Source organism: Haliotis cracherodii, unplaced genomic scaffold, assembly GCF_022045235.1.
Source record: "Haliotis cracherodii isolate W230 unplaced genomic scaffold, xgHalCrac1.p SCAF_17, whole genome shotgun sequence".
Lineage (NCBI taxonomy): Eukaryota > Metazoa > Mollusca > Gastropoda > Lepetellida > Haliotidae > Haliotis > Haliotis cracherodii.
In genome coordinates this window covers 11,378,015-11,395,686 of record NW_027266272.1, presented here as the reverse complement: position 1 = coordinate 11,395,686, position 17,672 = coordinate 11,378,015, and the positions used below count along the sequence as shown (strand labels likewise).

At 42.6% G+C, this 17,672-nt stretch overlaps 1 protein-coding gene across 1 annotated transcript; it reads right to left on the bottom strand.

Moving 5' to 3' along the window:
• Window positions 1-3,025: 3,025 nt before the first annotated feature.
• Window positions 3,026-13,417, bottom strand: LOC139465172 (uncharacterized). Its single transcript, XM_071246861.1, has 4 exons — window positions 13,375-13,417; window positions 12,661-12,845; window positions 3,228-3,576; window positions 3,026-3,159 (listed from the first exon to the last, which is right to left on the bottom strand). The coding sequence occupies exons 1-4, from the start codon at window positions 13,415-13,417 to the stop codon at window positions 3,026-3,028; spliced, it is 711 nt and encodes a 236-aa protein (XP_071102962.1).
• Between the last annotated feature and the right edge of the window lie 4,255 nt (window positions 13,418-17,672).

Genomic DNA, 17,672 nt, shown 5'->3' with positions numbered 1-17,672 from the left:
CACCCCACTCAGACACAGTATACTGACTCCGAGCCGACTTTCCCTTATTGTATACCCTTAATGCCGAGCTCCAGGCAAGGTAACAAGGAGCACCATCTTTTAACTTCTTTTGGTATGACGCCTCCGGGGATCGAACCCATGATAAAGATTCATCCAAGAGACCGCGGAGTGAGTGAGTGAGATGGGTGTAACACCGCTTTTAACAGTATTCCAGTTATATCACGTCGTGTCAGCTTAATGTGGGAGGAAGGCCAAAGTGATGCAGAAAAACATAATCGGGGCGAACCTGGATTCGAACCCACAATCATGGGTATCTGGCGCGCCCAAGGGACGCAACGCCGCGCCTCTAGACGACTGGGCCAATATTGGTAATGCTACGGTAGTGTCTGTAGTGCAGTGAATGAGCGTAGCCTGTGATATATATGTACTGTAGCTGCATTTAGAGGCTAAAAACTACACCATTCAAGCAATAGGTAATTGAACTCCACAACAAATGACACATGTTTTTCAGCTGTTTTCACACGATCAATAACTTTGTCCAAATACTCATTGGCTAAAGCGTTTCTTTGACACCATAAAAAAATATCCTGATTGGCTGAAATGTGCAACCAAGGTGTTAAAGGGATACTCTGAATTTGAAAAAGAAATCTGGAGGAGATCGATTGATTGCAGTGTCCCTTCAGTTTAGCCATTTCTCATTTCCACTATTCTTACCGTACATACCCAAGAGTAACGTCTTCAGTCAGGCTCATATGTCTACAAAATGAACATCGTACGAAGGTCAGCATTCATCAGCACCCTTGGGGTACGGTCGAACAACATAAGAACTAAGGTGTCCTGTGATTACCTACGTGTAATAGTATACACGTCATCATATAGATCGGGGACACGGGTGGCCCAGTCGTCTAAAGCCCTGTTTATACGGCGACATTTGCACACGTGTGTATTTTTGGCATATGCGCAAAGTTGCTTATGTGAGCAAATTTGACCGTATGGACGAATTTACTCATGTGAGTAAATTTACACCTACATGTAGCTGGGGCTAGGTGCAAATTTGCTACAACCTGTGAGTATATGCAGTTTAGATGTGTATTTTCTTGCTACCGTGAGCAAATTTGGTCGGATGGACACATAGCAAATGTACATACAGTAAGTATATTTCCCAACTGATAATTCTATAATTATAATAATTATAATTACATCTATTTTAAGTGCGTGTTATTGGCAACGCTAAACCCTCATTGGTCAAAGTGATATCAGTTGATGTCTCAGACAGGCAAAAATGGCGAGCTGAAAATGAACAAATGAGGGCCAAAAACGTGGGTCTGCATAGAGCGACGATGTAACGAGATGTCTTTTTGGAATATGGGAAGAGAATTGTATTGAAGAACAACTTGCAAACCCCAAAACAAAGAATGGGTCTATTTATAAAATGGCTGCAAGCGAAATGGCTGAGAAATGTTTCGAGTAAACACCAGATCAATGTACAATACGCATTCATACTCTAAAAAGATTGTACACAGAATGTAAAACAAGCATGAAAAAGAGTGGTAAGGGTAGGAAAACCTGCAAATACTTCGAAGAACTGGACGTCATTCTCGGAAACAGACCAGCATCATCGCCGCTGAAAGAGATCGATACTTTATAGAAAGCTGGACTCGAAGAAGCTGATGAAAGTGATAATGATGATAATGATTATAGGGACATTCCACAGTCTGTCAACGATGATCTCAGTAACATTACACCGCTAGAGAGAGAAGATGATCACAGAAAGGAGAAGGGGTCGTCAGACACAAAAGACAAAAAGGATGAAGTATTGGTAGAAAAAGGAAGAAAAAAAGGATCAGCTGACAAAGTTAAAAGAAAAGGATGCGAAAGTTGGAAGTGGCACTGAAGTCAGACATGGATGGATTTGGTGCAGCCATTGAGAAAGCAGAGGACAAATTCGTGGATATTGAAAGACGAAAACTTGTTTTGGAGAAACAAAAACTCGACTTGGAAAAGGCGAAAATAGAATCAGAGGGAAGACAGAAGAGGGAGGAACGTGAACATCAACTCACCGTGATGAAGATGATTATGGGAGCAGTCGGCCAACGACAGGTAGGGCAGCCACATTCAATGCCATCATTCCATGTGAGCATGAGTCCTATGTCCTCTGGTGAAGGTCAAGTTTACAGAGGTCAAGGTCCTTCCTCACTCTCGTATACAAGTCATGGTCAGTTGTCTGTCTCTAACCCTTCATGGCCATCTACAGACACGGATAAGCAGGAAAAAGGCACATTTTTCAATTTCTGAAGAACAGTAATCCTGTGAAGAATTAAGGACACAACATGCATCTACATACAGAACAGTAAATAAAACTGCAAGTTATGCGAAAACAAACTTTATTTTAATTTGTGAAAACGTTTGGTATTTCTTGATTTACACTACACGTTCGAAGTCAAGAGTAATAAATCACCCAAGCAAACAATTTTGAAACTTTAAGTTTATTACGGTTTCTTTACTTGAACAAGGCTGTGCGAGATGATCATGTAAAATCCCATGAAAGCAAAAAGGGTTGAACACGTGTAACTCTCTGTCATTCTCGAACATGCACTTGCATAGATGGTGTCGTAAAACAATGTTAACCAGAATTTTCTTTTTCTCTCTCCCTATTTGTTAGACGTAACTTTGAAATGTTTTAGGGAATAAACAAATTAAAGAAAGAATCTGTTCAGTTGAATGAAATATTATTTCCTTCAATTAAGTAGCTAAAATGGCTGCCAAGTTTAATGTTTCACACACAACAAATTTCTCAAAGGTCGTTGTTCAAGAAAGCCTGTGCAATATCATCCCTAAGGGTCTTTGCACAACGGACAGGTTCATCACCTCCATCCTGTACGCCCACTTGTTCATCATCTGCGTCATCATCTGTGTCTTCATGCCACTCACCCCTGTAGGTTTCATTGACAATCTCACATATGTTATGCATGCACAAGACAATGCAACAGCCAATCACTGTGCAAGCAAACTCCACATCGATGTCCTATCGCTTTTGTAAGCATCTCCAGCGTCCCTTCAAACGACCGAAGGCATTCTCTATCGTCATCCTTGCCCTGCTGAGGCGATAGTTGAATGTGGCCTGAGCAGGAGATAGATTGGCTCTGTTGGCTCTGATGTCTAAGCCAAGTCTTTAACGGGTTGGCCGCATCACCAAGTAGTACCACTGGTATACTGTAGTCACCAACCTTCTTGTTCCATGTGGGGAATGCCATTATCACCTTGAATGTAAATATCGGAAATGGCAAACACGCGGGCATCGAGGACCCGATCTGGCCACCCACTGTTAATGTCTGTTAACATGTATCGATGGTCACAAACTCCCTGTAGGATCAGTGAATAAAAACCCTTCCTGTTGAAGTAATCGCCAAGTGATTGTTTGGGGGCGATGATGGGAATGTGACTATCGTCAATGGACCCTGCACAGTTAGGAAAATCCCATCTCTCCTCATATCCTGTTATCACATCCTTCAGGGCTTCCCCCTCAGGGAATTTGACATACTCATCCAATATGACTTTCAAAATTGCCTCACACACCTGATGGACACAAACACACACAGTATCCTTCCCAACACCAAAAAGATTACCGACGGCCCTGTACTCTGACGATGATGCAAGCCAGTAAATGACAATTGCTACCCTCTTTTGGACACCCAATGGTTCTTCAACGGTGTCTTGGGAAGGAGAGAGTTCATCTTCAAGTCTTCTGCAAATGAAATCCAATGCTTCCTTCCTTATTCTGAAGTTTTCTAGTCAGTCTGTCTCGTCAAAGTGCTGCAGAACAACCTTGTCATACCACTCCTTCGACCGGGGCTTTCTTCTTATTTTTCTAACATTTGAACAACCCAGAGCTAGAGCTACACTCAGGAAATAGGGAAATTTCTGCGCTTGCGGAAACATTCCAGTCTGATCTTTTCCATGGCTATGACAGAAATGGATGGTCTTGACAATTTACTCCAAATATACTTATGGAACTTATACTTCGCACGAATGCAGAGCAAATATACTTTTGCTCACGTATGTAAATTTGCAGAAACCTATGATTGTAGGTTCGAATCCCGGTTCGCCCCGATTATGTTTCTAGGTTTGTCAGCACCATACCCGTGCTCGTGGGTTTCACCGAAGTGGTAAACGTCTGACACCCGCATCACTTCGGGCTTTCCTCCCACATTAAGCTGACACCCCGCGATATAACTGTAATACTGTTAAAAGCAGCGTTAAAACCAACTCACTCACTTACGCACTCATTTATCAATTATCGTTTACAAGGAGTGATCGAATGTGTTTTACACCTCTTTGGGCAACAGTCCAGCAATATTTAAAAAAAACGTCCCTAGTTGTGACTAGCCTCACAGCAATACATGTATTAACAAAGCCGTTTTCATGCTATGGGCACATACGAACGGACTTAAATCATTAACCATCATCACTTTACACATAAAAACGCGTGCACATACATATAAGCACATGTGTGTGTGTGTGTGTGTGTGTGTGTGTGTGTGTGTGTGTGTGTGTGTGTGTGTGTGTGTGTGTGTGTGTGTGTGTGTGTGTGTGTGTGTGTGTGTGTGTGTGTGTGTGTGTGTGTGTGTGTGCTTGTGTGTGTGCTTGTGTATATTACACTGTCATGAGGCAGTAATTGTATTGAGTATATTATTATGGGGGGAACCAGATTGAAGCGTTCGTAAAATGTCAAATGCCGTTGTTTCTATATTTTTTGTATTGACAATAACACAACTACCAGAGTACTTGAGAGTTATCAGCCTTTGCGTGTTGACACTGACACAGACCACATTGTTCAAGGGCCTCATAACAAAATAGTTTCTAGAAGGCATGCTGTACCTGTGTTTGAGCAAGGCTAGGCCTTTTAGGATCTGACGTGCGACTTATCATCCTGCCCGGCGCGGACGGGATACCTACCTGAAAGTGACGGAACTCGTGCCTCGTGTAAGACATTCAATAGTGGTATAGTCCTCATCACTTGAAACACTTATTCATTGACCTTGTGTGGTTATTTACTGATTTCATAATTAGTTCTGTAGGTACTGATTTATAGGATTTTCGCGAACAACCTGAACAAGTCGTAACAACCCACGTACAAGCATACGCACGTACAGACACACACACACACACACACACACACACACACACACACACACACACACACACACACACACACACACAAACCCCTTCCACTGTCATGATTAAAGCCTAATCTATTTACTTGAGAGGCATGAGTCATCTATGGGTATGTCAGAAGTTGTGTAGAGTTGCGTCCCTTGTGAGACTTTGGTTGAAGAGTGCTTGCCCGGTTATGTCCCTTGCTATGGCAGCAGGATACGCAGGTTTCACCCAACTATCAGCACCGCGCTGTGGCCTGGGGTTTCACCAAAGTGGTGGACGTCTGCGCCATTTGTCTCTGGAGTTTTTTCTTAAACCATACTCTGACACACCGTGATGTAACTGAAATCCTGTTCACGCTTGCGCTAAGTCTTTCACGCACTCCCATCGGATTAATATTTCATCACGTGTAGTCCCCTGCGTTACAATCACGCACGGTCCATGGAACACAAATCACTGTCGTCGTCGTTTAGTGAAATGACTGTCGACATCACTGCAACATCACTCAATGTATCGTATAGAAGCAAGAGAATGGTCACCGGAAACCCAGTGGACAATAGCAGTAGTTCCAGCGTCCTGTACCCGACATCAACATCGCCGTGATGCAGACAGCAGCACTTCCATTACACAAGGACTGTCAATTTCCACGGGTAAAAGGATAATGCATTCATACATACGTGAAAAGAAATACTTTTTTAATAGGTGCCATCCCCCTTGGCAGCGTAGACATCAAAGAAACGCCCTCTTGCAATTGTCTGGGCATCTGATCAGTTGAACGAGTTGGAGAAATGAGATGCTTTAAATCTGCCGAAATTCATCAATCAATCTTTTGATTCAGAGAATTTTATCGGTGGAGTCAGAAGCAATACTTTGGTATCTGTATCAGATAACCCCGACGTCCAGCGTTGTAGCTATCTATCTGACTCCCCGGGGGGACGTACTTCTCAACAGGCTTTGTTGCTTTTGTCTCATCTTGTCTGGGTTTGAGCTATTGTTGTCATAGGTTTGTACTGGGATTGGATACGTTTGCATTGTGTCTGCCACTGTGGTTCCCACACGTTATCGGCGTTGTGGTACGTTAACACCGTAGTTGTGATATGTTAACAACGTGGTTGTGAAAAGTTAACACCGTAGTTGTGATATGTTAACACCGTAGTTGTGATACGTATACACCGTAGTTGTGATACGTTAACACCATAGTTGTGATACGTTAACACCGAAGTTGTGATACGTTAACACCGTAGTTGTGATATGTTAACACCGTAGTTGTGATACATATACCCCGTAGTTGTGATACGTTAACACCGAAGTTGTGATACGTTAACACCGTAGTTGTGATATATTAACACCGTAGTTGTGATACGTATACACCATAGTTGTGATATGTTAACACCATAGTTATGATACGTTAACACCATGGTTGTGATACATTTACATCGAAGTTTCGATAGGTTCACAATGTAGTTGTGATACGTTAACACCGAAGTTGTGATACGTTAACATCGAAGTTGTGATACGTTAACACCATAGTTGTGATACGTTAACACGGTAGTTGTGATACGTAAACACCGAGGTTGTGATACGTTAACACCGAAGTTGTGATACGTTAACACCATAGTTGTGATACGTTACCATCGTAGTTGTGATATGTTAACACCGTGGTTGTGATACGTTAACACCGTAGTTGTGAAAAGTTAACACCGTAGTTGTGATACGTTAACGCCGTAGTTGTGATACGTATACACCGTAGTTGTGATATATTAACACCGAAGTTGTGATACGTTAACACCGTAGTTGTGATACGTTAACACCGTATTTGTGATATGTCAACACCGTGGTTGTGATACGTTAACACCGTGGTTGTGATACGTTAACATCGTAGTTGTGATACGTTAACACCGTAGTTGTGATACGTTAACACCGTATTTGTGATATGTCAACACCGTGGTTGTGATACGTTAACACCGAAGTTGTGATACGTATACACCGTAGTTGTGATACGTTAACACCGTGGTTGTGATACGTTAATACTGTAGTTGTGATACGTTAACACCGTATTTGTGATATGTCAACACCGTAGTTGTGATATGTCAACACCGTGGTTGTGATACGGTAACACAATAGTTGTGATACGTTAACACCGTATTTGTGATATGTCAACACCGTAGTTGTGATATGTTAACACCGTATTTGTGATATGTCAACACCGTAGTTGTGATATGTTAACACCGTGGTTGTGATATGTCAACACCGTGGTTGTGATACGTTAACATCGTAGTTGTGATATGTTAACACCGTAGTTGTGATATGTTAACACCGTATTTGTGATATGTCAACACCGTAGTTGTGATATGTCAACACCGTGGTTGTGATACGTTAACATCGTAGTTGTGATATGTTAACACCGTATTTGTGATATGTCAACACCGTAGTTGTGATATGTCAACACCGTGGTTGTGATACGTTAACATCGTAGTTGTGATATGTTAACACCGTGGTTGTGATATATTAACACCGTAGTTGTGATACGTTAACACCGTAGTTGTGATACGTATACACCGTAGTTGTGATACGTTCACACACTTGTCGTCATAAGTGTAACACCGTGGTTGTGATACGTTTTCACTTTTGTCGTTAAAAGTTTGCTCGTCATAATTGTTCACCATGATTACGCTTTGGTTTTTCAGACCGCCTCCGTGGTCCAGTCGTAGAGCGTCCGCCCGGAGAGTGGAAGGTCACAAGCAGCCACAGAAAAACAGCATGCACGTCGCTATATAAGTGCAATAATCTTGGACGGGACGTTAAACCCCATTTGACCACACCTCATCATGGGAATATATATGTGTGTTAAGTGCTATCATAACGCCTGAGTCGAGCTATTGCTGGCATTGCCAGTACACTTATGAAAGCCACGTAATATCCAACTCACACACTCGGTCCCTGATATCGCACGACCGACCATGTTTGTTTCACTGCCGCCTACTTAACTCACCCGTGTTATTAATTCTACCGAGATTTTTCTGAAATATTGTTCACGTGAAGCCAGAATTGATCATTGTTTTAATTTCCGTTCTTTTCACTACCCCAGTCTTAAATATGACGGGGCGGTGGGTAGCCTCGTGGTTAAAGTGTTTGCTCGTTGCGCCGAAGACCCGGGATGCAACTCAACACAGCGAATTGTGGCATCTTAGACGTCAGCGTCCCGTGCTAACATCCGACTGAAGCACACGGACAACAATATACGTAGCAATAAATATGTTGACGTCAGCACTTTTGATGCGGGTCACACGATGTATTTGAAACCCACTCCAAGAAATGCATAGAACGATAAATAAATAAATAAATAAATATGTTGACGTCAGCACTTTTGATGCGGGTCACAGAATGTATTTGAAACCCACTCCAAGAAATGCATAGAACGATAAATAAATAAATATGTTGACGTCAGCACTTTTGATACGGGTCACAGGATGTATTTGAAACCCACTCCAAGAATTGCATAGAACGATAAATAAATAAATAAATATGTTGACGTCAGCACTTTTGATATGGGTCACAGGATGTATTTGAAACCCACTCCAAGAAATGCATAGAACGATAAATAAATAAATATGTTGACGTCAGCACTTTTGATATGGGTCACAGGATATATTTGAAACCCACTCCAAGAATTGCATAGAACGATAAATAAATAAATAAATATGTTGACGTCAGCACTTTTGATATGGGTCACAGGATATATTTGAAACCCACTCCAAGAATTGCATAGAACGATAAATAAATAAATAAATATGTTGACGTCAGCACTTTTGATACGGGTCAAAGGATGTATTTGAAACCCACTCCAAGAAATGCATAGAACAATAAATAAATAAATAAATATGTTGACGTCAGCATTTTTGATACGGGTCAAAGGATGTATTTGAAACCCACTCCAAGAAATGCATAGAACGATAAATAAATAAATAAATATGTTGACGTCAGCACTTTTGATACGGGTCAAAGGATGTATTTGAAACCCACACCAAGAAATGCATAGAACGATAAATAAATAAATATGTTGACGTCAGCACTTTTGATACGGGTCAAAGGATGTATTTGAAACCCACTCCAAGAAATGAATAGAACGATTTCCATCAGGTTGACTAGCGAGGTAGGATTACACCTCAATTCTAGTGGCACTTGTGTGATGTCATTCTGGATATGCCCGTACAGCTATAATCTACGCATGGGCGTGAGATTCTACAAGGGTCTCATTACGAGTCTTGTTCCGTCAGCTAATAACGTTCACTTAATGGTTCTTTACTCAAAATTGCCAAATTGTTTCATCCACATATGGACCAGACGATTGTCTGAGAGAACCGTTAGTAAGAGCTCTATGTCAAACAAGCTAGGTCACTTAGACGGAAGCCATGCGGTGATTAGAGGTAGACACGTCTGGTTGTGAACACAGCAGCCAGACCAAGCCGATGTTCACATCTTTAAGGTGTCTTCAGTGCCTCCATCTTGTTTAATGGAGTCCAGAAGACGGGCTCTAAGTGATCTCCTTTTCATGCTGGGCTTCAGACAGTCAGAGAACCTTGATTGCTGAGTTTCCAGTTTGTGCGGAAGCCCTAGATGACCTGTGTCCGGCTGTTGGGCAGAGGCCAGCACGCAGAGTGATGACCAATCATTGGGAAAAGTCTGACCGGAACCAGGTGCCTGGTCGGCGTGATATGACCGGCCGAAACTTTACTAATCAAAGTGTTTTAATCTCAAGAAATCTAGTATTGACAGACCTGACTTTGTCATGAATTAGGAAAGAGAGTATGTTTCGCTTATTTTTGTTCATGACAAAGACTTTGTTATTTACAAGATCATCTCTTAACCAAAATATCCAGGGATGTCTAGAAAACGATTATGACCAAACGTTTGTTGTATTTTCCTTCCTTCTTGGAGATCCGGTGTCCATAATGGCTGGTGACCTCGCTGCGGCCTTATATTAAAACGGCATGACTGTTCACACGATCGATCGCTTGCTTCTGTGTTCCTCTGTGGTAAAGTTGGACATTTGCATACTACATTTTGCAGTGAGTTTTGATTTAACTCTGCTCTGAGCTCTGCAGTGAACGATATGAGTTGCACTGAGTTCTAATTAATTGTGTTGGGCAGCCACGCTGGCATCCGGTGTGTGCCGATATTGAGTGCTTTTGTAGTAAGTGAACCTGAATTAGAACCCAGGTTCCTAGCACACCTAAGGGACGCAACTCGCCAGTTGGTATTTTTCAACATGAAAATAAAAGCCACATGAAATAAAAAAAAATCATTATTATTTTCATGTGATAATGGCCATCTGGCCTTGATCATGAATACAATAAACATATTGAATCTCGAAACCTCTCATGAATTTTTGTTCCGTGGTACATGCTGTTGAAAGGTTGCTTTGTTAATATATGTAGAAACAATATCTTCCAAGCTGCTCCGTCTTCCTATGTAGGCTCTGTAAACATGACGTGTGGCGCTCTGACAAACCATCAGTCTGGTCCGAGTTGGTCTGACATCAGAAAACAAGCTGAAATTACGCCTGTCAGACTGGTGTTTGCTATCAGTCATCGTGTGCCAGGCCGGACCTGCCGCCAGATAAGTCTTTATGATCCTGAAGTGCGAATGCTTGGATACAAGTGTAGGTCATCCAACCATTATGACGGCTGTTGAACATACTTGTCATTCTGTGATGCTTAGACCGTGCGTCTTTATAACCCATTTCTGCTCAAATGTTGTGTCTGCTTCGTGAAGAGGGACGGTGGGGTAGCCTATTGGTTAAAGCGTTGGGTCGTCACTCCGAGGGCCAGCGTGTGGCCATGTCGAGTTGGGTTTGTGGGTCAACATTATTCAAGTTTGTTTCATAAAGGGTGACTAGTCGACCAGATATGTGAGCAGACGGGGTTACATGAGTCTGTATAATCCAATAATAGTTGGTCAGCCCTGTTTGGACACGTGTTAAAATACACCAACATCAGCACTGTGGGCCAAGTGGAAAAATAGGTCAACAAAATTCAAGAATCTTTAGTCAGACCATTTTGATTCATTATCCGATGGTCTGTGGTTCGAATCCAAACAAGAACGTCGAATGACCTTTTTCCCTAAGTCTCCATATGGGGTTGGGTTTGATGAGTGATATAGGGATTGTGAAATTGCAACCTTTCTAACCAATCCTACATTCAATCCAGCACTGGAATGATTTCACCAACCGTGATTGTATTTTTATTGCGAAAAGCGTCATAAAGCCAGAATGCCTATTTCCCGCTCAGATTAGAACATGGATGCATGTCAAAATTGTACCAGTATGGTCGTCTTCTACATGATAGACAGCAGCACTGTCACCCTGGTGCCTTATTCACGCCATGTTCTACAATCTAAGTAACTGATCCCTATGTTAGTCCGGTTTGACGTCAAACATGAATTATCGGACACTTACCTGTTTCGGAATCCCTCCGGGGGAAACAAGTATGAGGTGCGGAAGAAGCAAGATGTCCGTGGATCTCCCAAGGGAAAACCAGATGAGGTAACGGAGATTTAGTTTGTTACCGAATCTGCCCATGGATATGTGTATTTATAAATGTGGACGTACGTAGAAAGAAAAACATTACATGATATCAACATTCCTGCCATGATTTAGCCATTGGTATTATAACCGCTAGCATGATGTAGCAGACAGAGTGTCTGCTTTGAGAGCGGGAGATAGGTTGTTCGATGCGTTAAAAGCTGTAATTTGTTACGTGTCGATTCCCAAATTATAACAATTAGTTAACCCGGAAATCTGTAGGTAAAAGAATTTAGTGTGAAACCAACAAACAACCAACAAATGGTATACAATCAAGAATTGTATTACACAATTAACTAGATTTACAAATCAATACAAATTACCGCACAGCAATTACAATCGCAACATGCAATGGAGTGGTAGTACAATATTCAATGACAATGTCAAATAAAAATATGATGGCAGTGGTGTTATCAAAATGTTCAGTGATAATACTATTAACGTATTCATCATCAGTGGTCAAGCTTCCAAGATAGGCCTAGGCTGGGAATCCGGGGTGATAATTGACCTACACACAAAAGCTGGTCTTGATGTAATGTGAGATGAAATAAGATGAAACAAGGACGCGCCCACCCCACTTACGCTCTTCAAAAAAATAAACGCACAGGTAGATTTTTATTAATTTTTTTGTACCTAATAAAGTTGATATTTTTAATTTAATATCATAGATACAAATATAAAATTTTGGAGCTCGATAGTCACATGGCAAAGGCATTGAAAACTGTCTATTGTCATGTGACATAAGGCCATAAGGTTGCACTGAACTCAGTATCTCGTGTGACCGCCCGGGGAAGCAATCACGGCTCTGCAGCTCCTCGGCAATGACTAGATAAGTGTGCGAATTCTGTCCTGCGGAATTCTGCGCCATTCTGCATGTAACGCGTTGGCCAGTTGTGGGAATGTCTGCGGTGTGTTCTGACGTTGACGTACATGTCGATACAGTTCATCCCAGACGTATTCGATTGGGTTGTGATCTGGAGATCTCGACGGCCATTATGAGGGTAGTCGATCGCGACACGAGCTGTGTGCGGTGGAGCGTTGTCCTGCTGAAACAGCTTCCTCTGGCGGCCAATGATTAGAAGAAGGTGAGGTTGAAGAATTTTCCCTGAACCACAGGCAAGTCAGATCTCGTGGTGTAGGATATGGCCCCAACACCATGACACTGTTGCCACCGAAATTGTCGATATCACGTACACAATGTGGGGCAAAACACTCATTTCGACGACGATAAACACGTTGTCTTCCATCTCGCCGATGAAATCGTGATTCATCGCTTAACCACACTCGTCTCCAGTTTCTCAAATTCCACGGCTGTAAGGTATGGCACCAACGCAAGCGTCGCTGTCGATGGATCTGTTGCAAATCAGGGACGATAACTGGTCTTCTGGGTCGGATTCCAGTCTCGCGAGATGGTTCCTGACAGTCTGGTCAAACTCCTCAAACGAGGGTTGCGTCTTGCAGTCACCGTCGAATATTGCGATCCTGTAAACGGGTCGTAACTCTTGGTCGGTCGGTTCTCGGACGGTCTGCGGTGAAATTGAACTGTGCGTATCGGTCCCAAAGGCGGCAAATGGTGCTGTGATGGACGTTGAAGTGGCGTGCAACAGAAGACTGCCATTCCCCTCTTTGGATACGTCCGTTGGCGATGTTCCAATCGGCAGCGCTGAGGATCTGCATTTTCGAACTTGAAAAATGTTGATAATTGAATGACCAATTGATGGCTTATGCTTGCCTTTTAATAGCCACTACCACGAGTTACGAATGTCATAACTTGTACGTGCATTTTGCTTTACTGTTTTCCTCCCTGACATTTTTTAACAAGTGTGAAAACAATGCCCTTTAAGACATTGCAAAGCGATAATGGCTGCGTTTTGACGCACCGTTTGTCGAATGTCAGGCCATCAACATTTTCCAATAACATATATCCAATTTATATACCGGATTGTTTGTGTAGTCAGGTTCAATGAACTACATACTAGCTGTGCGTTTCTTTTTTTGAAGAGTGTATATTATCAAACTGGCTTCCAGCACTTTCCACAGTGTTTGACCAGTCCAGTGTCACTTGATGATCACAGAATATTCCACGTTTCTATAATGCTTGACATCCACGTTTACCGATAATTCGAGCATCTAAATATAATGACTTCCTCACCACTGCTTACATTAAATATCACACCATTCCTGAAAACTAATCGTTGTCCAAATACAATGCAATGAACTTGTCCTGCATCTCAACAGAAACATTATATCATTGTTTAACTATAAATTACGCTGCCACATAACAACTTGTTCTTGTCCTGACTGGTGTTCTCGGTATTTAATAGGGAAAAAAACACGATATTGACAGGCACAACCAGAAAATTGTTGCAGGCTTTTATTTGTAGATATGTAGGCTCATCGTTTAAATTGGAGTCTAAATAGTCTCCATCTAAAATGGTCCCTAAACCCAGTCACGTCAACACATCGATTTTACCCACACGAAACATGAAATACGTCAAATACTGTTGCTCAAACTTTGTGTAATTCACAAGAGAGGTAAAGGGGGGGGGGGGGGGGGGGGGGGGGGTCAATTGCAACGTGGACATCGGTCACCTCATTAGAGACTGACCTTGCATACAGTTACGGACGTTTCTTCAGGTTCTGTTGTGAGTTGTATGTGAAACTGACCGCCGTCGTCTCACGACGCAAGGCCTGAATTATATATATATATCTCAGAAACAGAACCAGCTAAGTTATGACCAGAACTTTCCTTACAGCTAGCTCACCAATGAGGTGTGGAGTGCTCTGTTGGTTACGCCGCTGAGAACATGATTTCAATTATATCACGGAGTGTCAGCTTGATGTGGGAGGTTCACAAAGTAATGTTATTCTCAGACGTTTTCCACTTTGATGAAAACCACGAGCTCGGGTATGCAGCTGAACATCAAGAATGTTTTTCAGAGAGAGTAAGATTCGAACCAACGACCATAGCTTCCTGTCACGCCTAAGGGGAGTAACTCTGCATGACCAACTGCCAAAAGTAAACGAGACATGTCAACACCGCAGTACTTACGACCTTAAACGTGTTGCAAGGGAAAGAGTGGTCGCTTGGAGCAAGTGGGAAGTCGTTCATGATGTCGTTCTCAATATATGGCTCCCAGTGCAATCCTGTCTCATAAATCTTCTGTGCTCCATTATTGGTGTTGCTTAACGGTAATTGCAGCAATATTTCATAACATTCAAACCATCTGACGGTTTCTGCAAAATTAAAAAGTCCATATGACATGGTACGAATTCTTCTGCCTCCCCTCGCCTACACAAAATCGAGTTTGATATATTATGAAAGTAGGTTTTTTTTGTAGAAAGCAGATGTTTCTAAATTGGTTTGTTGTCAGCGTAGAACAATGAAAGAACTGCCTATAGTAAAACCATCCGCAACGAAAGTTGTATAATTTATACTCCAGTCTTTAGTATCGTTAGATAATGTGCTAAATTTAATAAATAAGTTACTACCGTTGTGCCCACGCCAACACCAAGGGCAGTCTTCAGAACAATAGGATCACCCACACCCACACCCACACCCACACCCACGCCCATGACCACGACCACGACCACGACCACACCCACATCCACATCCACATCCACAGCCAGACCCACAACCTACACACCCACTCACACCGACACCTACACAAACACCCACTCATCTACCCCACCTTTCACACGCACACACTTAAACACACACACACACATACAGACACATACACATACACACACACTCACACCGACACATACACAAACACCCACTCATCTACCCCACCTTTCACACACACACACTTAAACACACACACACACATACAGACACATACACATACACACACTTAAACACACACACAAACACCCACTCATCTACCCCACCTTTCACACGCACACACTTAAACACACACACACACATACAGACACATACACACACACGTACACACACACAAACACCCACTCATCTACCCCACCCTTCACACGCACACACTTAAACACACACACACATACAGACACATACACATACACACACACGTACACACACACAAACACCCACTCATCTACCCCACCTTTCACACGCACACACTTAAACACACACACATACATACAGACACACACATACACACACACGTACACATACAAACACACACTCATCTACCCCACCTTTCACACGCACACACTTAAACACACACACACATACAGACACAAACACATACACACACGTACACACACACACACAAACACCCACTCATCCACTCCACCCTTCACACGCACACACTTAAACACACACACACACACACACATACAGACACATACACATACACACACACGTACACACACACAAACACCCACTCATCTACCCCACCTTTCACACGCACACACTTAAACACACACACACATACAGACACATACACATACACACACACGTACACACACACAAACACCCACTCATCTACCCCACCCTTCACACGCACACACTTAAACACACACACACATACAGACACATACACATACCCATACACACATACGTACACAAACACAAACACCCACTCATCTACCCCACCTTTCACACGCAAACACTTAAACACACACACACATACAGACACACACATACACACACACGTACACACTTAAACAAACACTCATCTACCCCACCTTTCACATGCACACATTTAAACACACACACACATACAGACACAAACACATACACACACACGTGTGTACACACACACATACAGACACATACACATACACACACGTACACACACACAAACACCCACTCATCTACCCCACCTTTCACACGCACACACTTAAACACACACACACATACAGACACATACACATACACACACACGTACACACACAAACACACACACAAACACCAACTCATCTACCCCACCTTTCACACGCAAACACTTAAACACACACACATATACAGACACATACACATACACACACTTAAACACACACACAAACACCCACTCATCTACCCAACCTTTCACACGCACGCATTTAAACACACACACACACATACAGACACAAACACATACACACACTTAAACACACACACAAACACCAACTCATCTACCCAACCTTTCACACGCACGCATTTAAACACACACACACACACACATACAGACACAAACACATACACACACTTAAACACACACACAAACACCAACTCATCTACCCCACCCTTCACACGCACACACTTAAACACACACACACACACACATACACACACACACACACACATACACACACACGTACACACACACAAACACCCACTCATCTACCCCACCTTTCACACGCACACACTTAAACACACACACACATACAGACACATACACACACACGTACACACACACAAACACCCACTCATCTACCCAACCCTTCACACGCACACACTTAAACACACACACACACACACATACAGACACACACATACACACACACGTACACACACACAAACACCTACTCATCTACCCCACCTTTCACCCGCACACACTTAAACACACACACATACATACAGACACACACATACACACACACACACGTACACACACAAACACACACTCATCTACCCCACCTTTCACACGCACACACTTAAACACACACACACATACAGACACATACATATACACACACACGTACACACACACAAACACCCACTCATCTACCCCACCTTTCACACGCACACACTTAAACACACACACACATACAGACACATACACATACCCATACACACATACGTACACAAACACAAACACCCACTCATCTACCCCACCTTTCACACGCAAACACTTAAACACACACACACATACAGACACACACATACACACACACGTACACACTTAAACAAACACTCATCTACCCCACCTTTCACATGCACACATTTAAACACACACACACATACAGA

Coding starts and splice junctions, on each gene's coding strand:
- LOC139465172 (XM_071246861.1), bottom strand. CDS start 13,417: ATGCAGATCCTCAGCGCTGCCGATTGGAACATCGCCAACGGAC. Junction 12,846..13,374: donor TTGGAACATCGCCAACGGAC/GTATCCAAAGAG, acceptor CCTGTGGTTCAG/GGAAAATTCTTCAACCTCAC. Junction 3,160..3,227: donor TCCCCACATGGAACAAGAAG/GTTGGTGACTAC, acceptor GACTTGGCTTAG/ACATCAGAGCCAACAGAGCC.